The sequence below is a fragment of the Loxodonta africana genome, chromosome 25, assembly GCF_030014295.1.
Source record: "Loxodonta africana isolate mLoxAfr1 chromosome 25, mLoxAfr1.hap2, whole genome shotgun sequence".
Lineage (NCBI taxonomy): Eukaryota > Metazoa > Chordata > Mammalia > Proboscidea > Elephantidae > Loxodonta > Loxodonta africana.
This window is the reverse complement of record NC_087366.1, coordinates 2,382,960-2,408,189: the sequence shown is the minus strand read 5'-3', so window position 1 is coordinate 2,408,189 and position 25,230 is coordinate 2,382,960. Positions and strand designations below refer to the sequence as shown.

The 25,230-nt window shown below is 37.9% G+C and overlaps 1 protein-coding gene across 1 annotated transcript in view; it reads left to right on the top strand.

Moving 5' to 3' along the window:
* Positions 1-25,230, top strand: part of LOC100654789 (complement factor H-related protein 3-like) — a 54,355-nt gene that overhangs the window by 6,458 nt on the left and 22,667 nt on the right. The window contains exon 4 of the mRNA XM_023549163.2: positions 24,814-24,996. Within this exon, the coding sequence (XP_023404931.1) occupies positions 24,814-24,996 (183 nt within the window). The remainder of the gene's footprint in view (positions 1-24,813; positions 24,997-25,230) is intronic.

The window sequence follows — 25,230 nt, the reverse complement described above, 5'->3', positions numbered from 1 at the left end:
TTTTCCTAACTCTGAAAATAATATCCCTACTAAGCACCTAATATAGATCAGTAACTAATTTTCCTCAGTATGTAGGTCTTCATTAAAGTCAAATTTGACTTGTCCTTGAACTCTTTGCCTGTGCCAATTTTGCCCAGGATACTTTTTGTACATTTTAGACAATGTTCAATTATCTACCAAATATAGTATACTATTAACTTCTTATTGACTGAATACAATTTAAGAATATATTTTGGATCCAAAAAAGTATACTTACCCGGAATAATGTCATATGAGTGGTAAAAAGAAAACCAAATTTGTTGCTGTGAATTCCGACTCATAGAGACCGCATAGGAAGAGTAGAACCGCCCCACAGAGTTTCTAAGGAATGCCTGGTGAATTCAAACTGCCGACCTTTTAGTTAGCTCTTAACCAGTATGCCACCAGGGTTTCCATATTTTGGTTAGCTCTTAACCAGTATGCCACCAGGGTTTCCATATGTGTGGTAGTTACCCTGAAATACATTAGTTTGTGTATGCCAAAGATCTTCTGATAGGTGCCCATGGTCGATATTGAGGCTATCAATGGTTGATATGTAAGCCCACCATGACATCTTATACTGACATTGTATTTAGTTTTACTAGTTTTCTTGACCTTGATTATTTTCCTCTATCCACAAAAAATGGTACAGAACAAGAGTCAGATAGTAACTAAATTTTCGTAAAAAGTCATAATAAATATTTTGGCTCTGTGCTTGTCTTAGGCTGAGTTATCTAGAAAAGCAAAACCAGTAAAGAGTATAAATATATATAAAGAGAGAGGAAACAGCTCAGATGATAGTAGGGTCTGAAATGTCCCAAGTCTGTGGGTCGGGATAGAGGCTTCTCCTGATTCATGTAGTCTCGGGGTCTGGCAAACCCAAGATTGGCAGAGCAGAGAGCAGGGCTCTTGCTTATAGGCTGCAAAGATCGATGAATCCCAAGACTGGCAGGTCATATATTTGATATAGGCCACACACCCAAGGAAACTGTGTTTCAACTGATCGGCTACTCACAGCAGATCCCATCTTGGGAGTGATCACATATCAGATTTCAACAGGGAAGTGAGCACATTATACGACTGCCAAAACACTGAGAATCATGGCCCTGCCAAGCTGACACACAATCTTAACCATCACAGTGGGTTATATGGTTTCTACTGTGGCTACTTCACTGTGTTCTTGTAGCGTGAGAGTAGCCAGAGACAATATGAAAATAAATGAATGTGGCTGTGTTTCACAGAAACATTATAAAATGGATTTGATCCACAGGCAGTGATTTGCCAATCACAATTCTGAAGACTTGCGGTACACGATCGTATGAAAAATCAGGCATGCCAAAAATATTTTATGTCTGTGGTATCCAACACATAGTCATCTAAGTTATTGTTAACACAGTGGTCTGAGGCTCTGTTGTTGAACAAATGCTTCTGGGTGCGTTCAGGAGTCCACAGTTCCCACAAGTTACTCCCAATAGGAATTCTCATACAATTCTCTCATACAAATAAGGTCTTATTAGAATCATTAAAATGTACCACATAGATGACTTCAGACTGAATGCTCTTATAATGTCCCAGAACCCAATCTGTACTGTCAGCTTCAGACAATGGATAATTTCTGCAAGCAACTAGTTTCATCTACATGGGCATTTGTAATTATACCTATGAGATTACTATCTTCTTTTTCTCTCAGCATGCAACAAGGCAAGAAAAAACTACGAAGGCAATTTTAGCTTTTCATTTTTGCAATATGTATATTGGTTGCCTTTTGGCTACTAACTGAAAGGTTTGTGGTTTGAATTCACCCAAAGGTGCTTTGGAAGAAGGGCTTGGCGATCTATTTCCAAAAGATGGAAAATCCTAAGGAGCACAGCTGTACTCTGAAACACATGCAGTATACATGATTTGGGATTGAATCAATATCAACTTTTTTTCTTTGTTTTTCATGATGTCTATCTAATTATGAAACCTTAGCTTGATCTTCAGACTGAGATAGCAACAGTATATCATCAGCATAATGAATAACAGTGCTTTCCAACTGAATCAAATCTTAATATTTTAAAATATGTTGAGGCAATAAGCCGAAGAGTTCAAATATATTTGTGGAAGAATAAGAGCATGCATAATAGTTTGTCCTACATGAATAGAAATTAACTTTGGTTTTCTTCAAAATAGGTACTGAAAAGCAGACATTAGCCAAATTGGTGACAGAATACAAAATTTCCCTTAGCTTGTTGTGCAGCTTAAACGTTAATGGCATTTTGACAGATGCTTCTGGAAGCACTAGTTTTCTCAGTCTTCTGGAGTCTCTAGTTAGTTTCCAGGATCCATCATTATTTCTCACTAGCCATACTGGGCTATTAAACAATGAAATTGTAATTATTTATGAACTTGCATATAATATCCTTAAAGTTGAAACTTTTAATTACATGGTATAATTTTTAATTATATGTAGTAAATTGTTTTTATAATTTGGTGTACAGTTCTATAACATTTGACAAATACATGAGCCATCTGGATAAATAAATATTCTGTATAAATAACAGTCTTATCACTACAAAAAACTTCCTTCATAGTACCTCTTTGTATTCACACCATTCACCACCCTTAATGGGTAAGAGTTCCAGTTGCTCCCCAGCCTTGCTAACACTTGATATGGTGAAGTTTTTGTTTTACTTTGTTTTTGTTTTTTGTTGTTTTTTGGCCATTGTAATCTCTTGTTCCCTAATGACTACTGCTGTTGAGCATTTTTTTCCGTGCTTATTTGCCATCCATGTATCTTCTTTGATGAAACCTGTCAAATATTTTTTCTACTTTTTTACTATTTTTTTAAATGTTTATTGAAGTTTTGAAAGTTTGTAATATATTCTGGATAGTAGTGCTTTGTCAGATATGTGTTTTGCATGTACTACCCTCCCCCTGATCTGTACCTTACATTTTCTTTCTTTTTGTGGTGTCATTCATAGAGAAAATATATTTTATTTTGAATCCAAATTTTCAGTTTTTTCTTTCATGGGTTATATTTATGGTGTCATATCCAGAAAGTGTCTAAGCTAAGACTATGTTCTATTGTAGAAGTTTTATAGTTTTATGTTTTAAATTTAGTTATGTGACCAATTTTGAGTTAGTTTTTTGTATAAGATGTGAGGAGTATGATAATGTTCATTATTTTTCATTTTGATGCCTGATCATTATAGTACCGTTTGTTTAAAAGACTATTCTTTTTCCATTGAATTGGTTTTGCTCCTTTATCAGGTATCAACTGATCATATATGTGGACCCATTTCTGGACTCTTTATTCTGTTCCATTATTCTATGTGTTTACCGTTTCACCAATATCACATACTGTTTTAATTACTGTGGTTTTTAGTAAGTCTTAAGAAATTTAGGTAGTATGAGTACTCCAACCTTGTTCTGAAAAATTGTTTTGGGTATTCTAGTTCCTTCGACTTTCTTTGTGAATTTTAGAATCAGCTTATCAATTTGTCTAAATATTTTGCTGAGATTTTGATTTGGATTATGATAAACTTAAAAATCAATTTGGGGCCAAATTGACATTATAACAATATTGAGTCTTTCAATCTATTAAGACGGTTTATCTTTTTATTTATTTGGATCGTCTTAAAATTTCTTACTTCAGTATTTGTGGCAAATACTTTATTATATTTATTCTTAGTATTTTATATTTTTGTTGCTGTTGTAAATGCTATCTATTTACAAATTTAGTTTTCCATTTACTTATTGCTAGTATATAAAAATGTGATTGATGGTTGTATATATTTAGAATTCTTGTTAAACTGGCATATTAATTCTTAGAGTTTTTTTTTTTTGTAGATTCTTTAGAGTTTTCTCTGTAGAAAATCATACCAACTTTGACAAAGAAAGTTTTCTTTCCATTCTCTCACTCTATGTATTATTTCTTTTTCTTGTTGCACAGACTAGGTATTCCAGCACATAGTTGAGTGAGAGTAGGGAGATTGGGCACCCTTGTTCTGTTTCTGATCTTTGGAGGAAAGCATTCAGTCTTTCACTATTAATATATTGTAGCTTTAGGATTTTTTTTTAGCTTTAGGATTTTTGTAGATGCCTGCTTTAGGTTGGGTTCTTTAGAGAAGCAAAACCAGTGAAGTGTATAAAAATACATATATATATTTATAAAAAATATGTAGGTAAGGAGGGAGCCAAGATGACTGACTAGGTAGACACTACCTCAGATCCCTCTTGCAACAAAGACTCAAAAAAACAAGTGAATCGATCACATACATGACAATCTACGAACCCTGAACAACAAACACAGATTTAAAGAGTTGACCTGAGTGACCGAGATGGAGAAAGAACAGCTACGGGGAAGCAGCGACTGTTTTCGGAGCCTGGAGCCAGCGTCCCAGTCAGATAACCTTGGCGCCGGGCTTTGGACTGGGCCCAGGGTAGCTGAACACAACATCTTGTGACGGCACAAACACGGGGCGCAGCCCTATCCCCTGAATTGACCTCGGGAGGGGGCCCAGCCCGTCCGCGCGGGTGGCGTGCCGATGCAGCTGGTGGGAGGAGAAGTCCCTGGGTGGCAGTTACTGGTTTTGGAGCCGGGAGTGCAGAGTCCCAGCCGGGGAACATTGGCGGCGGGCTTAGGACTGGGCCCAGGGGGCTGAACACAACATCTTGTGACTGCGCAAACACGGGGTGCAGCCCTACTCCTCTGAACTAACCCTGGGAGGGGGCCCAGCTGGTCCACGGGGGCGGAATTGCAGGCGGCTGGCAGGACAAGAAATCCCCGGGAGGCAGCGACTGATTTTGGAGCCGGGAGTGCAGCATCCCAGCAGGGGAAACTTGACGCTGGGCTTTGGACTGGCAGCAGAGGATCTGACTGTGGCTTCAGCGGGCCAGACCCACGGGGACAATCTCCACACAGCCAGCACACATAGGTGACACACCCCTCGGGAATCTCAGATAAAATAGTCATCCCAAGCAAGATAAGCAACTTTGGCTATATTCCGGGGTGCTACTCTCTGCTGCTTTTCTGAACCCTCCGCTCGCCTTCATAGGCGGCTTCATTAACATTGGAATTTCCTGAGCCAGAGGGAGAACAGCTCCGGCTCCGCGGCTTTGCTTTTCCCTTTTTTTTTTTTTTTTTTTTTTAGTCTTTTCCTAACCCATTCTTCCGGCCTGAGAGAAGCAAACACAAAAAACCCAGGGACCAAAAATCCTTCCCTAATGGGCCTAAAAACACAGAACCAGCTCCAGCCAAGCATATATGATCCAAATCTCGGGCTTTCATCCTTACAGGGAACAAGGTGGCTGTTATAATGCACAGGCAGTTCTGATAGGGATCTGACTGCATTTTTTTTTAGCAGATTTACTGGAAAAACAAGTTTCCCAGGTCTGATATCTCTGCTTATTCAACAGAGCCCTAACTGACCCCCAACAGGGAACTGAGGGCTAAAGCTTCCCCCAGACCACCTAGCCTCTTGCCTCAGGGGTCTAAGGAGGGTGACACCTACCAATCAGTAGAGGTACTTGCATTGTGGGCCTAAGGTACAGCTGCAGAGCCCTCCCACCAAGGTGCAATACAAATAGAGACACACCTACCTCACTGACACTTGGGGGAAGCCTGTCAGCATCCTGCCCCCCCTGGAGTGTGAACCCCAGCTGCTAATAGAATCTAGTGCACACAACTATCACCACTACTTCTCAAGGTGGATAAGTGTTAGGGTGCAGCACACACTTGATGACCCAAAATCAGATTCTACTCAAGAATAGTGAATAGACTTAGGCATATATATCTGGCAACAGCCCAAACCAGCTGGTAAGAGGTCATAAGTAAGTCAAGGGCTACAACAAACAAGACAGAACAATCTAGTAGCCCATCCACGTGTATTGAAAGAAAACAAAACAAGATAAGACTCAGTGAGCAATTATAGAATAAATCACTACTATATCTTAGTGATGGCTCGGAGACAGCAGTCGGTATTAAACCACATAAAGAAGCAGACCATGACAGCTTCTACAACCCCCCAAACAAAAGAATCAAAATCTTTCCCAAATGAAGATACAATCCTGGAATTATCAGATATACAATATAAAAAACTAATTTACAGAATGCTTCAAGACATCAGGGATGACCTCAGAAATGAAATAAGGCAAACTGCAGAAAAAGCCAAGGAACACACTGATAAAACTGTTCAAGAACTCAAAACGATTATTCAAGAACATAGTGGAAAAATTAATAAGTTGCAAGAATCCATAGAGAGACAGCATGCAGAAATCCAAAAGATTAACAATAAAATTACAGAATTAGACAACACAATAGGAAGTCAGAGGAGCAGATTCGAGCAATTAGAATGCAGAATGGGAAATCTGGAGGACCAGGGAATTAACACCAACATAGCTGAAAAAAAAAATCAGGTAAAAGAATTTAAAAAAATGAAGAAACCCTAAGAATAATGTGGGACTCTATCAAGAAGGATAACTTGGGAGTGATTGGAGTCCCAGAACAGGGAGGGAGGACAGAAAACACAGAGAAAATAGTTGAAGATCTGCTGACAGAAAACTTCCCTGACATCATGAAAGACTCTTGGATATCTATCCAAGATGCTCATCAAACCCCATTTAAGACTGATCCAAAAAGAAAAACACCAAGACATATTATCATCAAACTTGCCAAAACCAAAGATAAAGAGAAAATTTTAAGAGCAGCCAGGGAGAAAAGAAAGGTCTCCTTCAAGGGAGAATCAATAAGAATAAGTTCAGACTACTCAGCAGAAACCATGGAGGAAAGAAGGCAATGGGATGACATATACAGAGCACTGAAGGAGAAAAACTGCCAGCCAAGGATCATATATCCAGCAAAACTCTCTCTCATATATGAAGGCGAAATTAAGATGTTTACAGATAAACACAAGCTTAGAGAATTTGCAAAAACCAAACCAAAGCTACAAGAAATACTAAAGGAAATTGTTTGGTCAGAAAACCAATAATATCAGATACCAGCACAACACAAGGTCATAGAACAGAACCTCCTGATATCAACTCAAATAGGGAAATCACAAAAACAAATTAAGATTAATTTTAAAAAGAAAAAAACGCCCCAAACAGGGAATCATTGAAGTCAATATGTAAAAGATCACAATAATCAAAAAGAGGGACTTAATACAGGTGGCATAGAACTGCCATATGGAGACGGATACAAGGCGATATAGGACAATGTAAGTTAGGTTTTTACTTAGAAAAACGGGTAAATATTAAGGTAACCACAAAGAGGTATAACAACTCCATAACTCAAAATAAAAACCAAGAAAAATGTAACGACTCAACAAACATAAAGTCGAATACTATGAAAATGAGGATCTCACAGTTTACAAAGAAAAACGTCTCAGCACAAAAAAGCAAGTGGAAAAATGAAATTGTCAACAACACACATAAAAAGGCATCAAAATGACAACACTAAACACTTACTTATCGATAATTACACTGAATGTCAACGGAATAAATGCACCAATAAAGAGACAGAGAGTCTCGGACTGGATAAAGAAACACGATCCGTCTATATGCTGCCTACAAGAGATACACCTTAGACTTAGAGACACAAACAAACTAAAACTCAAAGCATGGAAAAAAATATATCAAGCAAACAATAAGCAAAAAAGAAAAGGAGCAGCAATATTAATTTATGACAAAATAGACTTTAGACTTAAATCCACCACAAAGGATAAAGAAGGACACTACATAATGATAAAAGGGACAATTGATCAGGAAGATATAAGCATATTAAATATTTAAATGTGCCCAATGACAGGGCTGCAAGATACATAAATCAAATTTTAACAGAACTGAAAAGTGAGATACACACCTCCAAAATTATAGTAGGAGATTTCAAAACACCACTTTCGGGGAAGGACAGGACATACAGTAAGAAGCTCAATAGAGACACAGAAGACCTAATTACAACAATCAACCAAATTGACCTCATTGACTTATACAGAACTCTCCACCCAACTGCTGCAAAGTATACTTTTTTTTCTAGCGCACATGGAATATTCTCTAGAATAGACCACATATTAGGTCATAAAACAAACCTTTGCAGAGTCCAAAACATCGAAATATTACAAAGCATCTTCTCAGACCACAAGGCAATAAAAGTAGAAATCAATAACAGAAAAACTAGGGAAAAGAAATCAAATACTTGGAAACTAAATACCCTCCTAAAAAAAGACTGGGTTATAGAAGACATTAAGGAGGGAATAAGGAAATTTGTAGAATGCAATGAGAATGAAAATACTTCCTATCAAAACTTCTGGGACACAGCAAAAGCAGTGCTCAGAGGCCAGTTTATATCGAAAAATGCACACATACAAAAAGAAGCAAGAGCCAAAATCAGAGAATTGTCCCTACAACTTGAACAAATAGAAAGTGAGCAACAAAAGAATCCATCAGGCACCAGAAGAAAACAAATAATAAAAATTAGAGCTGAACTAAATGAATCAGAGAACAGAAAAACAATGGAAAGAATTAACAAAGCCAAAAGCTGGTTCTTCGAAAAAATTAACAAAATTGATAAACCATTGGCTAGACTGACTAAAGAAATACAGGAAAGGAAACAAATAACCCAAATAAGAAACGAGAAGGGCCACATCACAACAGACCCAACTGAAATTAAAAGAATCATATCAGATTATTACGAAAAATTGTACTCTAACAAATTTGCAAACCTAGAAGAAATGGATGAATTCCTGGAAAAACACTACCTACCTAAACTAACACAATGAGAGGTAAAACAATTAAATAGACCCATAACAAAAAAAGAGATTGAAACGGTAATCAAAAAACTCCCAACAAAAAAAAGCCCTGGCCCGGACGGCTTCACTGCAGAGTTCTACCAAACTTTCAGAGAAGAGTTAACACCACTACTACTAAAGATATTTCAAAGCATAGAAAATGAGGGAATACTACCCAACTCATTCTATGAAGCCACCATCTCCCTGATACCAAAACCAGGTAAAGACATCACAAAAAAAAGAAAATTACAGTCCTATATCCCTCAAGAACATAGATGCAAAAATCCTCAACAAAATTCTAGCCAATATAATTCAACAACATTTCAAAAAAATAATTCACCACGATCAAGTGGGATTTATACCAGGTATGCACGGCTTGTTTAATATCAGAAAAACCATTAATGTAATCCACCACATAAATAAAACAAAAGACAAAAACCACATGATCTTATCAATTGATGCAGAAAAGGTATTTGACAAAGTCCAACACCCATTTATGATAAAAACTCTCACCAAAATAGGAACTGAAGGAAAATTCCTCAACATAATAAAGGGCATCTATGCAAAGCCAACAGCCAATATCACTCTAAATGGAGAGAGCCTGAAAGCATTTCCCTTGAGAACGGGAACCAGACAAGGATGCCCTTTATCACTGCTCTTACTCAACATTGTGCTAGAGGTCCTAGCCAGAGCAATTAGGCTAGACAAAGAAATAAAGGGCATCCGGATTGGCAAGGAGAAAGTAAAATTATCTCTATTTGAAGATTACATGATCTTATACACAGAAAACTATAAGGAATCCTCCAGAAAACTACTGAAACTAATAGAAGAGTTTGGCAGAGTCTCAGGTTATAGGATAAACATACAAAAATCACTTGGATTCCTCTACATCAACAAAAAGAACATCAAAGAGGAAATCACCAAATCAATACCATTCACAGTAGCCCCCAAGAAGATAAAATACTTAGGAATAAATCTTACCAAAGATGTAAAAGACCTATACAAAGAAAACTACAAAGCTCTACTACAAGAAATTCAGAAGGACATACTTAAGTGGAAAAACATACCTTGCTCATGGATAGGAAGACTTAACATAGTAAAAATGTCTATTCTACCAAAAGCCATCTATACATACAATGCACTTCCGATCCAAATTCCAATGTCATTTTTTAAGGTGATAGAGAAACAAATCACCAACTTCATATGGAAGGGAAAGAAGCCTCAGATAAGCAAAACATTACTGAAAAAGAAGAAGAAAGTGGGAGGCCTCACTCTACCTGATTTCAGAAGCTATTATACAGCCACAGTAGTCAAAAGAGCCTGGTACTGGTACAACAACAGACACATAGACCAGTGGAACAGAATTGAGAACCCAGATATAAATCCATCCACATATGAGCAGCTGATATTTGACAAAGGCCCAGTGTCAGTTAATTGGGGAAAAGATAGTCTTTTTAACAAATGGTGCTGGCATAACTGGATATCCATTTGCAAAAAAATGAAACAGGACCCATACCTCACACCATGCACAAAAACTAACTCCAAGTGGATCAAAGACCTAAACATAAAGACTAATACGATAAAGATCATGGAAGAAAGAAAAGGGACAACCTTAGGAGCCCTAATACAAGGCATAAACAGAATAGAAAACATTACCAAAAATGACGAAGAGAAACCAGATAATTGGGAGCTCCGAAAAATCAAACACCTATGCTCATCTAAAGACTTCACCAAAAGAGTAAAAAGACCACCTACAGACTGGGAAAGAATTTTCAGCTATGACATCTCCGACCAGGGCCTGATCTCTAAAATCTGTATGATTCTGTCAAAACTCAGCCACAAAAAGACAAACAACCCAATCAAGAAGTGGGCAAAGGAGATGAACATGCACTTCACTAAAGAAGATATTCAGGCAGCTAACAGATACATGAGAAAATGCTCTCGATCATTAGCCATTAGAGAAATGCAAATTCAAACTACGATGAGATTCCCTCTCACTCCAACAAGGCTGACATTAATCCAAAAAACACAAAATAATAAATGTTGAAGAGACTGCGGAGAGATTAGAACTCTTGTACACTGCTGGTGGGAATGTAAAATGGTACAACCACTTTGGAAACCCATCTGGCATTATCTTAAACCGTTAGAAATAGAACTACCATACAACCCAGAAATCCCACTCCTCGGAATATACCCTAGAGAAATAAGAGCCTTCACACAAACAGATATATGCACACCCATGTTTATTGCAGCTCTGTTTACAATAGCAAAAAGCTGGAAGCAACCAAGGTGTCCATCAACGGATGAATGGGTAAATAAATTGTGGTATATTCAGACAATGGAATACTACCATCAATAAAGAACAGTGACGAATCTGTGAAACATTTCATAACATGGAGGAACCTGGAAGGCATTATGCTGAGTGAAATTAGTCAGAGGCAAAAGGACAAATATTGTATAAGACCACTATTATTAGATCTTGAGAAATAGTATAAACTGAGAAGAATACATACTTTTGTGGTTACGATGGGGGGAGGGAGGGAGGGTGGGAGAGGGTTTTTTACTGATTAGTTAGTAGATAAGAACTGCTTTAGGTGAAGGGAAGGACAATACTCAATACATGGAAGGTCAGCTCAACTGGACAGGACCAAAAGCAAAGGAGTTTCCGGGATAAACTGAATGCTTCAAAGGTCAGCAGAGCAAGGGCGGGGGTTTGGGGACCATGGTTTAAGGGGACATCTAAGTCAGTTGGCAAAATAATTCTATTATGAAAACATTCTGCATCCCACTTTGAAATGTGGTGTCTGGGGTCTTAAATGCTAACAAGTGGCCATCTAAGATGCATCAATTGGTCTCAACCCACCTGGAGCAAAGGAGAATGAAGAACACCAAGGTCACACGATAACTAAGAGCCCAAGATACAGAAAGGGCCACATGAACCAGAGACCTACATCATCCTGAGACCAGAAGAACTTGTTGGTGCCCGGCCACAATCGATGACTGCCCTGACAGGGAGCACAGCAGAGAACCCCTGAGGGAGCAGGAGATCAGTGGGATGCAGACCCCAAATTCTCATAAAAAGACCATACTTAATGGTCTGACTGAGACTAGAGGAATCCTGGTGGTCATGGTCCCCAAACCTTCTGTTGGCCCAGGACAGGAACCATTCCCGAAGACAACTCATCAGACATGAAAGGGACTGGTCAGCGGGTGGGAGAGAGATGCTGATGAAGAGTGAGCTAATTATATCAGGTAGACACTTGAGACTGTGTTAGCATCTCCTGTCTGGAGGGGGGATGGGAGGATACAGAGAGTTGGAAGCTGGCAAAATTGTCACGAAAGGAGAGACTGGAAGGGCTGACTCATTAGGGGGAGAGCAAGTGGGAGTACGGAGTAAGGTGTACATAAACTTATATGTGACAGTCAGACTTGATTTGTAAACATTCACTTGAAGCTCAATAAAAGTTAATAAAAAAAACCTATAAAAATATATGTATATTTATATATATGTATTTGGGTATTTATATACATACACATATAAACATATATATATATATATATCCAAGATTGGCAGGTAAGACGGTATGCTGCATGCACACAGACTGCAGAGGCCTACAAATCTCAAGATTGGCAGGCAGCATGGCTGGCTGCTGGCCCAAGTCCCAAGAACCAGAAGTCAGATGATGATGTGCCTCATGCAGGATCCAGAACAAGCAAATGCCAGTGAGATTTTCCAGAATGTCCATACATAATGGACGCAGAGCACAACCTGAGAAAACTCTGCTTACATTTGATTGGCTGATCAAATCAGATCACATTATAGAGATGACTACGTTATATGACAAAATGGGGAATAACTACATCATTACATAATGGCCAAACCACTGAGAAACAAGGCCCAGCCGAGCTGACACATAATCTTAGCCATCACAGTTCACCCCTTATCAACTTGGCACCTGTAGACATCTTTTAAACCATTTAAGATCTCTAAATAAGACAATTACAAAGTCATACGTGATACAACTAATGTGTACAACTGAAAACACACTAAACTCATTTACATCTTATATTTTAGAGTGAAGAAAACAAAAAATTTGATACACATAAAAAAAAAAAAAAAAAACCCAGTACAGTCAAGTCAATTCTGACTCATTGCTACCCTATAGGACAGAGTAGAACTGCCCCATAGAGTTTCCAAGGAGCACCTGGTGGATTCCAACTGCCGACCCTTTGGTTAGCAGCCGTAGCACTTAACCACTACACCACCAGGGTTTCCACATGCAGGGAAGTCATACTCATAACAATTACAGTCCTCATTTCTACAACTACTCATGTGGTCATAATGGTATTAAGAACTACCTTCTCCCTCCACCCATTCCACATTCCTTTTGCCCTCTGTAAAAGACTGTGGTTCATTTCCCAGTGGGGTGACCCAAACCTTTGTTCCTAAGGGCCTGGGCCATTAGTAGTTATGCCAGAATTGGCTTGATGTAGATTGCCTTTGACTTTAATCACCGGGCACGGTAGTACTAAGAGATGTCCTCAGGGATTTCCAATATCCTAGACATACTCTTCTTTACCTCTATTATGTAATATCAATCTGATTTTTACTTGGTATTCAGGTTCAATCACACCAGCCAATACACACTTGTTGATACAGAGGCATAAGGAAAATAAAGTGGCCGGGTGGCATTCTTAACTTCCAATTCAATGGAATCAGTGCTGTGTCTCCCGGTGCGACCATTCTCTCCTTTGGAACAAAGACCTCTACACCCACAGAGCATAGGGTCACAGAGAAAGGAAGCAAAAATTTTCCAAGTGGGTCAGTGGGGGTAATGTTGAGTGGTGCCACTTCCATTTCCACCCCTTGATTCCTGGACCCATAGACCCTGGCTATGGGATAAACAGCATCATATACTGACCTTGATTTAGAACATTTACAGACTCCTGGAGAACATTGCCCCAACACTGCAAGGTGTTGCCATCTATCTGGTGCCATAACTGTGGCCATCCCACTGTTCTATCAAGCCAGCTTCTTCAGGATGATGGGGAACATGGGAAGACCAGTGAATTCTATGAGCATGGGCCCACTGCTGTGCTTCATTTCCCGTGATGTGAGTCACTTGATCCAAAGTGATGCTGTATGGGTTATCATGACAGTAGATAAGGCATTTTGTAAGCCCACAGATAAAAGTTTTGCAGAAGCATTGTGTGCACGGAAGGCAAATCCATATTCAGAATAAGTGTCTATTCCAGTAAGAAAGAAATGCTGCCTTTTCCATGATGGAAGTAATTCAGTGTGATCGACTTGCCAGCAGGTTGCTGGCTGATCACCTTGAGGAATGGTGCCGTATCATGGACTCAGTTTTGGTCTTCTCTGCTGGCAGACTGGGCACTCAGCAGAGCTGCAGCTAAGCCGGCCATTGTGTGTGGAAATTCATGTCGCTGAGCTCATGAATAACCTCCATCCCTGCCACCGTGGCCACTTTGTTCACGGGCCCATTGGGCAATGATGGAAGTGGCTGGGAAAAGAGAATGACTGGTTTCCACAGAATGTGTGATCCTATCCTCTTGATTGTTAAAATCCTCCTTTCCTGAGGTCCCCCTTTGGTGAGCATTCATATGAGGCACAAACATCTTCACTTCTTAAGCCCATTCAGAGAAGTCTATCCACATACCTCTACCCTACATCTCCTTGTCTCTAATTTTCCAATCAAGTTCCTTCCAAGTCCCTGACCATCCAGCCAAACCATTAGCAACAGCATATGAATCAGCATACAATCGCACACCTGGCCATTTCTTCTTCCACACAAGGTGAACAACCACGTGCACTGCTCAGTGTTCTGTCCTTTGGGGGGATTTCCCTTCACCATTGTCCTTCAGGGAGGCCTCAGAAAGGGGCTGTAGCACTGCCGTTGTCCACTTTTGAATAGTGCCTGCATATTTCACAGAACATCTGTAAACCAAGTCCAAGTTTTCTCTTCCTCAGTCAATTGATCAAAAGGAATTCCCCATGAAGCCATAGGTACAGACTGGGAGAGGGCAGGTAATGTGACAGGAGTTGATACCATGGGCATCTGGGGCACTTTCTCATGCAACTTACTTGTGCCAACTTACTTGTGTCCTGCTCAAGCCTGATCTTATATACACCACCTCCATTTAATGATGGAGTGCTGCTGTGCGTATCCAACTTTATGGCTCTGTGGGTCAGACCTCAACCTGTTCATGATGGGCAGCTCAGACCATATGGTGACTTGACAGCTCATGGCTAAGCGTTCATGCTCTACTAAGGTCCAGTAACAGGCCAAAAGCTGTTTCTCAAAAGGACAGTAATTTTCTGCAGAGGATGATAGGACTTTTATCCAAATCTTAACGCCTGCATTGTGATTCACCAATAGGTGTCAGCTAAAGACTCCACACAGCATCTGTTTCTGTGACTGACACTTCAAGCACCATTGAATCAGCTGGATCATACGGCACAACTGGCAAGGCAGCTTGCATGGCAGCCTGCAACTGTTTCAGAAATTCCTGTTGTTCTGGACTCCACTCAAAAATAGTAGCTTTTCAGGTCACTTGATAGACGGGTTCAGCACACCCAAATGTGAGGCACATGTTGTCTCCAAAATCCCAGGAGGCCCACCAGGTGTTGTACCTCCTTTTTAGTTGTGGTAGAGGCCACATGTAATAACTTATTCTTCACTTTAGAAGGATTATGTTGAAATGACCCACACCACTAGACTCTTAGAAATTTCACTGAGGTGGAAGGTGCCTGAATTATTTTCAGATGATTTCCCACCCTCTAGCATGCAAACGTTTTACCAATAAGTCCAGGGTCATTGACACTTCTTCCTTTATTAGGTCTAATCAGCATTATTATCATCAATGTAATGGACTGGTGTGAGGTCTGTGGCAGGAAAAGACAATCAAGTACCCTGTGTATTAAGTTATAGCATAGGGCTGGAAAGGTGCTTTACCTCTGAAATAGGACAGTGAAGGTGTATTGCAGGCCTTGCCAGCTGAAGGGTAAGTGGCTGCTTCTGGTGTTCCTTTGAAATGAAAATTGAGAAAAAGTCATTGGCCAGCTCAATAGCTGCATACCAGTTACCAGAAACTGTATTAATTTTCTCAAGGAATGAAACTGTATCTCGAACAGCAGCTACAACTGGAGTCACCACCTGGTTAAGTTTATGATAATGCACTCTCATTCTCCAAGATCCATCTGTTTTTTCAACAGGCCAAATAGGCGAGTTGAATGGGGATGTGGTGGGAATCACTACCTCTGCGTTCCTCAAAATCTTGATGGTGGCAGTAACCTCTGCAATCCCTCCAAGAACGTGACATTGCTTTTGGTTCACTATTTTGCTAGGTAAGGACAGTTCTAATGGCTTCCATTAGAGTTTTCCTACCACAATAGTAGTTTTTCCTACCTTACTCCACTTGTCTTGGATTCAGTGTGGGGTTCTGCCAGTTGCTGAGTATATGTATTCCAATTATGCATTCTGGAACTGGGGAACTCAATACAGGATGGGTTTGGACACTCACTGGATCCCCTGTGAGACGAAACTAAACTAAGACTCTATTAGTAACCTGACCTTCATATACCCCTACTCTGACTAGAGGGCCACAGTGATGTTTTGTGTCTCCTGGAATTATTGTTACTTCAGAGCCACTATGCAACAATCCCTGAAAAGTCTGAATATTTCCTTTTCCCCAATGAACAGTTACTCTCCTTTTGGGGACGGCTAGGAGAAAGAATACCTGTATAAATTTTTGCTCTGTGTAGTGGGTCCTTCCTCAAGGAGGCCCAGCCTCCCCTTCATTCAAGGGGTTGTGGGTCTGTAAACTTTCTCAAATCTGGGAATTGATTGAGGGGCCCTTACTATCTATTCTGGCCATTCGAGTTAGCCTTTCATTCACTTGACCTAAAACTCTTTGTTTGTACAGACCAAGTAATTATTTAGTAGATTTCCCATCTTTTTCACTCCTAGAGACACCGTGACTAAGTAGCCACTACCATAAGTCCATACAAGTCATAATATACTGATTATTGTGTTGAGTCTACTTTCTATTACAATACCCACCTCATCTTTGTCGATTGAGTACCACCACTTGGCCCCTACCACCACATGGTCCAGTCAGACCCATTGTAGTTAGGTGTCTTAATTCAGTTAGGGGAGCTCCCACTGTCAAATCTGACTTACGTAGGGTAGCAATCACAGCAGTCTTCAAGGATACTGGGGTTCCCTTCACAAAATTGTTCCTCACTGTTGTGGTGAAAGTATGGCCTCTGGACACTCTGTGTGTGGATCTGTGAGTCTAAGTTAATAAATTCACTCTAACATGCCAATTTCCCTGACCCTTTTGATACCTTCTTCAGTATACCAATGTCTGGTGCTTCACCTTGGTTTAGCATAGGCCACTGTGTAATCCATGCTTCAGTGGCCCAGCCAAATAAATTAGTAGATCCTTTCTTAACCTCTGAAGCTGAATCATTGACTGAAGAACCTGTGCTTAGTGGGACCAGGTCTACTAATTCAGACTGATCCAACTTTATCCTCCTTGCACCTTTATCCCACACCCTAAATAGTCATGCCCACACGTATTTCCCAGGTTTCTGTGTGTTCATATTAGAAAAGCAGTTCTTTTGGAGTGTAGCATACCTGTTCCTAGGCCCCACTTTGTCTTCAGCTTTTGGGGCTTGCTGGGACTTAAGTCTAGTTATAGGTGCAGAAGCAAAAATGGGTGGTGGGGATGTGTTTTGCAAACATTCAGCAATGTCTTGTAAGGCATTTACCTCAGGTGATACCCCAGGCAACGACTCAGATGCAGCCCCAGGGGATATCTCATATAAAGGTTCTTTAGACACAGTCAGTTTAATCTCATCAGATGGGGGTAGAGGGGATAATGGTTTTACTGGGGAAGATGGCTTAGCAGACAAACATGGAGTAATCTCTTCATATGGGAGTGAGAGGCTGGTTCTGTGGGCAGCAGTGATTCAATGGAATTTAGGGGCTCAGTGTCCTCAGCTCCCTGATTATCTGCCCATATATCCCCATCCCAAGTTTCAGAATTCCATTTCTTCCTGATCAATGCCCTCACTTTAATTTCAGGCACTATTAGAGGCTGGAAACTCAATTGGTGTCGAAAATCAGCCACTCTTACAATAAGACTGTGGGTTAGGTTTCCTGCAATATCAGCTGTGTTATTACAGGAAATAAGCCTTTCTTTCAGGGCTCAAGTGGCAACTTAGAGGTAGTTTATATGGTGCTTGAAACCCTAAGCTCATCTCTTTCTTTCACTACTTTGTCTAGTGAAAGTAGGACCAACCAACTAGCTTCCTTATACTTCTCATTCGGACAAAATTGTAGAAAAGTATCAAGCATGTGATCATCTCTCACCCATACTTGATCTAGTGGTGGTGGTATTTTCTGTATTTCTATTGCCACCTCATGCTATGGATTAGTAATGCCATCTTTACTACTGGTAGCAAAGTCATCAATATCTTAAACACTAACCAGACTTTAGAACCAATTTAGAAAACTCATCCTTCCAATTTTGTTTCTCTAGAACCACTCCAAGTACCATACGTTTTGGGCTGGGTCCTCTAGAGATGCAAAATCAGTGAAGTGTATGTATATAGATAGATTGAGAGAGAGAGAGAACGATTTATCTCAAGGAAATGACTCATCTGTTGTAGGGAGTGGAGATTCCCAAGTCCATAGGTCAGGTTAAGGCTGGAGGCTTCTCCTGACTCACATAGCAGCAGGGCTGATGAATCTAAGGTTTGTAGGTCAGATGCTAGGATGCTGGCCCACAGGTTGTGGAGAACAACGAATCTCAAGATGCCAAGCGATATGGCTGGCCACTGGCTCAAGTCCCAAGAACTGGAGGTCAGATGATGATGAGTTGGATGAGCAAAAGCCAAAGAGCTTTGCCAGAAGGTCCATATATATTGGATGCAGGGCAGACAGTCAGGGAAACTCCCCTTACAACTGATTGGCTGATCGCCTCTAATCACATCATGGAAGTGATTACATTATATCACAACAGAATAACTACATCGTTTCATAACTGCCAAATTGCATCATTACATAAGTGCCAAAATACATCATTATACCAGGGTCAAACCACTGAAAAACATGGCCCAGCCAACTTGACACAAACTCTAACCATCGCAACACCCATAATGACTTTAAACAAGGTTCTTTTTATTCCCAGTTTTATGGGAGTATTTATTTTTATCACGGATGGACATTAAAATTGCTTCCAAATGCTTTTTCTGTAATTATTAATATGATCATGTGAATTTTCTTCTTTACTTTGTTAATAGAGTCAATTACTTTGGTTGATTTTGTAATCCCGAGACAGCATTACCTTCTAGTGATAAACCACCTTGGTTGTGATGTATTATATTTTGCACATATTGCTGGATTTAATTTGATAATTATTTGTTCTGAATATTTGTGTCTATGTACATGAGGAATCAGCCTGTTGTGTCTTGCGTATGTGTCTGTTTTACATTTTGTTAGCAGAATAGTGTTGGCCCTTAAAATGAGCTAGGGAATGTTTCCTTCTCCTCTACTATCTAAAAGATTCTGTGTAGGGCTGGAATATTTTTCTTTAATGACTAATGGAATTCACCACTGAATCCTTCTGTCCCTGGCTATTTCACTGCAGGATGATTTTTAATCACAAATTTATTTTTAGAATAAAAACAAATATATTCATGTTTTCTCTTCATTCTTGCATTTGTTTTGGTAATTTTTTGTGTAAAGTTGTCAAATTTTAAAGGTAAACAAATGTTCATTAGTTTTGAATGTCTTGGGATCTGTACTGATGTTTTATCCTTCATTCCTGATACTGGTAAATTTTGCTTTTCCTTTCTCATGATTTTTCTAGCTACAGGACTAATAATTTTATGGATCTTTTCAAAGATCTAACATTTATTTTAATTGTTTTATTTCTATTCTTTATTCAGTTCCCATATCATTGATATTTTGTTCTCATATTTTTGTTTCCCTTCCTCCATAATTTGGGTTAATTTATCCCTCAGTTTCTAGATATCTATGGTAGAATCTTTGATCATTGGTATTAAAAACTTTTTTTAAAATATAATTAATGAATTCAAAAGTGTCTTCCTAAGCATTGTTTTAAATGCACCCTACATATTTTGATATTTTCCATTTTATATCACACAATTAATATAATTTCTAATATTCTATGTGATTTTTGTTTTATCCATGGTTTATTAAAATGGTTTATTCAAAATGTATTGTTTAAGTTGCAAATATTTTATTTACTGTCTATCTTTTGTTATTAATTTGTAATATAATTACGCTGTTTTTGGAGAACGTACTCTGATGTCAGTCGTTTGAAGCTTGTTCAGATTTGTTTAAGGGCCCAGCACATGCACTTGAAAATAATATATATTCTTGGTGTATACTTTAAGTCAAGTTGCTTGATAATATTTTAGAAGTCTTTTATTTCCTTACTGATTTCCTGCTCACATGTTCTATCAATTATTGGAGAAGGAGTATTGAAATCTCTAAACATAATTGCAGGTGTGTCTATTTCTTCTTTCAGTTTTGTCTGTTTTTATTTTGTTTCCTTCATTTTGAAACTCTATTATTACCTAAACACAGTTTGGATTTTCAGGATTTTTGATGCATAGATCTTTTTATTATATTAGTGTTCACCATTTATTCCTTACCTATAATTTGATGGCCGTCTTTATCTACAATAACATTACTGCTTTCGAAGTCTATTTTGTTTGATACAACATAACCACTCCAGCTTTCTTACCTTTGCATGATGCTTCATTTTCTTATAAATTATTTGTTACTTTATGTTTAAATGGGCTTCTTTTAGTTCACATGTCTTTAAATCTTGAGGTTTTTATGCAGACTGACGATAAGCACCTTTTATTTAGTGTTAATGCTGTTTACAACTTTTTAATAACAGCATTATGAAGGTATAATTGAAACAAAAAAATGCACTTATTTAAAATATATAACTTGATAAATTTTGACCCATATGTATACACCTGTGAAATCACAAACCATAGAGTGAACATAGCCATCACCCTCAGAAATTTCTTTATGCCTTTTTGGAATCCATCCTCCCTGGCCTATCCCATTATCCCTACCACTCCTGAGCAAACACTATCTGCTTCAGGTCCTTATTGCATTGCTGTGGAGTTGATTCCAACTCATAGCGATCCTGTAGGACAGGGTAGAACTGCCCCATAGAATTTCCAGGGAGTGGCTGGTGTATTTGAACAGCTGACCTTTTGGTTAGCAGCCAAACTCTTAACCACTGCACCACAAGGGCTCTGTTCCTTATAGATTTGATAAATATTTTTTTATGGTTATATCTTAGTCAGGGTTCTCTACAGAAATAGTACACACACAGAGAATAAGAGAGAGAGAGAGAGGGAAAGTATTATTTTAAGAAACTGGTTTATGTAATTGTGGGAGTCTGGCAAGTTCAAAACCTGCAAATCAGGTGACATGCTGGAGACCTGCTGGCTTGTATCCCAGCATCTGTAGATCAGGCAACAGAAAGAGTAAAGAGTAAGAGTGTTCTGGCTAAAGGTCTATTTATAGTCTGGTGACAGAACACACTGCAGAGAAGCTCCCTTTTTGCTCTTAAGAACTTCATCTGATTGATTGAGTCCCACCGACATTATGGAAGGTAATCTGCATTAATGAGGCCAACTGATTTAATCACTGTAACCACTTTAAAATAGCAGTTACACTATTGTTTGACCAAACAACTGGGCAGCATAGATTAGGTAAATTGACACAACAAATTGGAAATTATATAAATGAAGTCTCATATGTTTTTGGGTTTATCATTTACTCAAAGTTGCTTTAAGATCCTTTCATGTGGTTTCAATACTTTATCCAATTTATAGCAGAGAAGTATCTTATTATATGGATATACCGTTATCTGTATATCTGTTCACCTTTTATTGAATGATATTTCCAGGTTTGGGCTATTTTAAATAAAGCTTTCATGAACATTTGTATAGAAGTGTTTATGTGAATATATGCTTTCATTTCCTTAGGGTAAATACTTAGGAGTGGAGTGGTTGGCTCACATGGTAGGTATACAGTTAACTTTATAAGGAAGTACAACACTGTATATATCAAACTGGTTGTACCATTTTACATTACATCAGAGGTGTATGAAAGTTCCCCAACATTTAGAAAGTTGTTTTATTCTGAACATTATAAAGATACACACACTTACCTTAAAATGGCTTTCATTTGTATTATATTAATAACTTGGTGTTAAGCATTTTTTCATGTTATTATTTGCTATTTAATTATCTTCTTTGTTGAAGTGTCAGTTAAAATCTTTTGCCAATTTTTTTTAAGCTCTGTTGTTCTTATTAAGTTTTCAAAGGTTTTATGTATACTCAATAAAACTCCTTTATTAGATACATGGTTTAAAATATTTTATCAGTCTCTGACTTGTCTTTTCATTCTTGTAACATTACCTTTAGAAGAACAGAGGTTTTTAATTTTGATGAATTACAACTTACAAATTTTCTTCTTTTATGAACTGTTTTTTCTAAGGTTTTTGTTTTATTTGATGTCATATGGAAGAAATCTTTGCCTAACTCAAGGTAGTAAGATTTCACTTTATGTTTCCTTCCAGAAGTCTTACAGTTTGCATTTAGGTCTATGTTTCACATTAAGTTAAATTTTGCATGTGATGAGAGTAATGGAGTAAAAAAAAAAAAAAAAAAAAAAAATTTATTTATTTATTTATTTATTTTTAAGCTTTATCAGTTTGAATTTTGGTATTCCATTGTTGCAACACCTTATTTTGAAAATAGTATTCTTCTCTACTAAATGGCCTTAGCGTAGTAAAATATCAGTTGTCTGTTGATGTTTGGGTCTCTTTTGGGACTCTCTAACGTGTTCTGATGAACTTTACCTTGACACCAACACTACCGTGCATTGATAACTCAAGTTTTTTAATGTCTTGACATTAAAAAAACTAGTGTTAACTTTCCAAATTTGTTTATTTCTTTCGAAAGGCTGTTTGCGGCCCTTTTCATTTCTATAATACCATTTGAATAATCTTGATGATTACTAAAAAAAAAAAAAAAAGGAATTTTTATGAGGATTGCATTGAATCTGTAGAATTCGTTTTGGGAAAATTGACTTACGATTTTTGAGTCTTCAGACCCATGAACACATTATGTCACTTCACATATTAAGTATTCTTTAATGTTTCTCAGCAATATTTTCTAGTTCTGGATGTAAAGATCTTTCACACATTTTTTTCAGATTTATTCCTAAATATTTCATATTTTTATGCCAGTGGACACAATATTGTTTTTCTTATTTCAATATCTGGTAGTTCATTGTAAGTATATGAAAATAAATTGATTTTTTGTGGTTATTGATCTCATCATATCTTGTAAGCTTGCTAAATCCACTTATTAATTCTAGTAATCCTTTGGATTTTCTATGAAGACATCATGGCAACTGCAGATAAAAACCTTTCTACTTCTTTTCCAATCCAGATGCTTTTTATTTCTTCTTTTTGGGTTATTTCACTGACCAAAACGTCAGTAAAATATTGAATAGTAGTGATAAGAGTATTTCTAATGTCTTCCTTTGGTTTTGGGAACAGGAGATTGCAAGCTTCATAGAATGAAAAGGCAAATATTTCCACCCCTTCTATTTTTGGACAAGTCTATTTAGAGTTATAATTTTTTCTCTCTTAAATCTTTGGTAGAATTCGCCATTGAAGGTAGCTGTACTTGGGCCTTTCCTTTTGTGAAATTTTTTTTAACCGTAAATTCAACTTACCCCTGTTATCTACTCTTCATTGATTGAGGCTTGGTAGGCTGTAGCTCCCAAGCAATTTGACAATTCATCTAAGTTGTCAAGTTTATTGGTATAACATTGTTCATAATATCCCTTTATTATCCTTTTAACATCTGTTGACATTGGTAATTTGTGTCTTTTCTCTTTTTTTCATGATCAATTTAAAGGTTTGCAATTTTATTCATCCAGGCTTTTTTGTTTTATTAATTGCCCTAATGTTTTTCTTTTTTTTACTTTGTTAATTTTTGCTCTGATCATTCTTTTCTTTCTTCTGTTTTCTCTGGTTTTAATTTCCTGTATTTTTTCCAATGCTTAATATGGAAACTGAAGTCATTGACATGGAACACACATAATCATCTAATACTAGAAATTTAGTGTGACAAATTTCCTCCAAACTACCACCTGCTGTGGTGGTTTGCATGTTGCCATGATGCCAGAAGCTGTGCCACAGGTATTTCAAATACCAGCAGGGTCACCTATTGTGGACAGGTTTTAGCAGATCCTCCAGAGTAAGGTAGAGTAGGAAGGAAGACCTGGTCATCTACTTCCAAAAATTAGCCGATGAAGACCTTATGGATCACAACAGAACATTGTCTGAATCTGTTGCTTTGGACACACCATTAGGAGAGATCTGTCACTAGAGGACAACATCGTGTTTGGTGAAAAAGTGGGCCAGCGAAGGTGAGGGAGATTGTTGGTAAGAAAGATTTTTACAATGATTGTAAAGTTAGATTCGAAAATTCCAGTGATAGTGAGGATGACGTAGAACTGGGAAACGTCTCATTCTGTCAGCACTGAAGCTATGGCAAATAATAATCCTTTTATGGAATAGCACTCATAATCCCCTCATAATCAATTATTAGACACCTAATTGTTTAATGGATCTGGAATCCTACAGCATGCTAGAGCTAGTTGTTACTGGCTCTTTCTTAGTGCTTGTTTTGAATCTTGCCTTGTTTCAAAAAACATTTAATAAAACTGAGCTTATTTTTCTGACACTAGAATTTGGATAATTACAGTTACTTCAGGTTTACAGTTACAAATGATTTATTATTTTATTATATTGTCATATTATTTGACTCTGAATAAAAAATGTTTATATTGTCTATCATTTAACACGGAATAAAAAATGTTTATTAAATATATGCCTATTTTTTCCTTGTGCCTTCTTCCTTTAGAAACATGTTCAAAATCAGATACACTTATTGCAAATGGATTTTTTTCTGAATCTGAGTATTCATATCCAGTAAATAAACAAACACAATATAAGTGTAAATCAGGATACATGACAGCAGATGGTAAAACATCAGGATCTATTACGTGCTTGGAAAGTGGGTGGTCAACTCAACCCGTATGCATCAGTAAGTAATTTATTAGGGTCATTTTCTTGATGATAGTTTTACAAAAGTTTACTTTAACTTAATTATTTTGTACGGGATTGGAGGGTGCAGGTAGGGCTGACATGCTTCCATTTGTAAGGATGAATAAAACCCTTTGACAAATTACATATATAGAATATAGAAATTTTATACAAATAATATGTAAAATTTATGTATGTAATATATAAATCATATATATATGTGATTATAGTATAT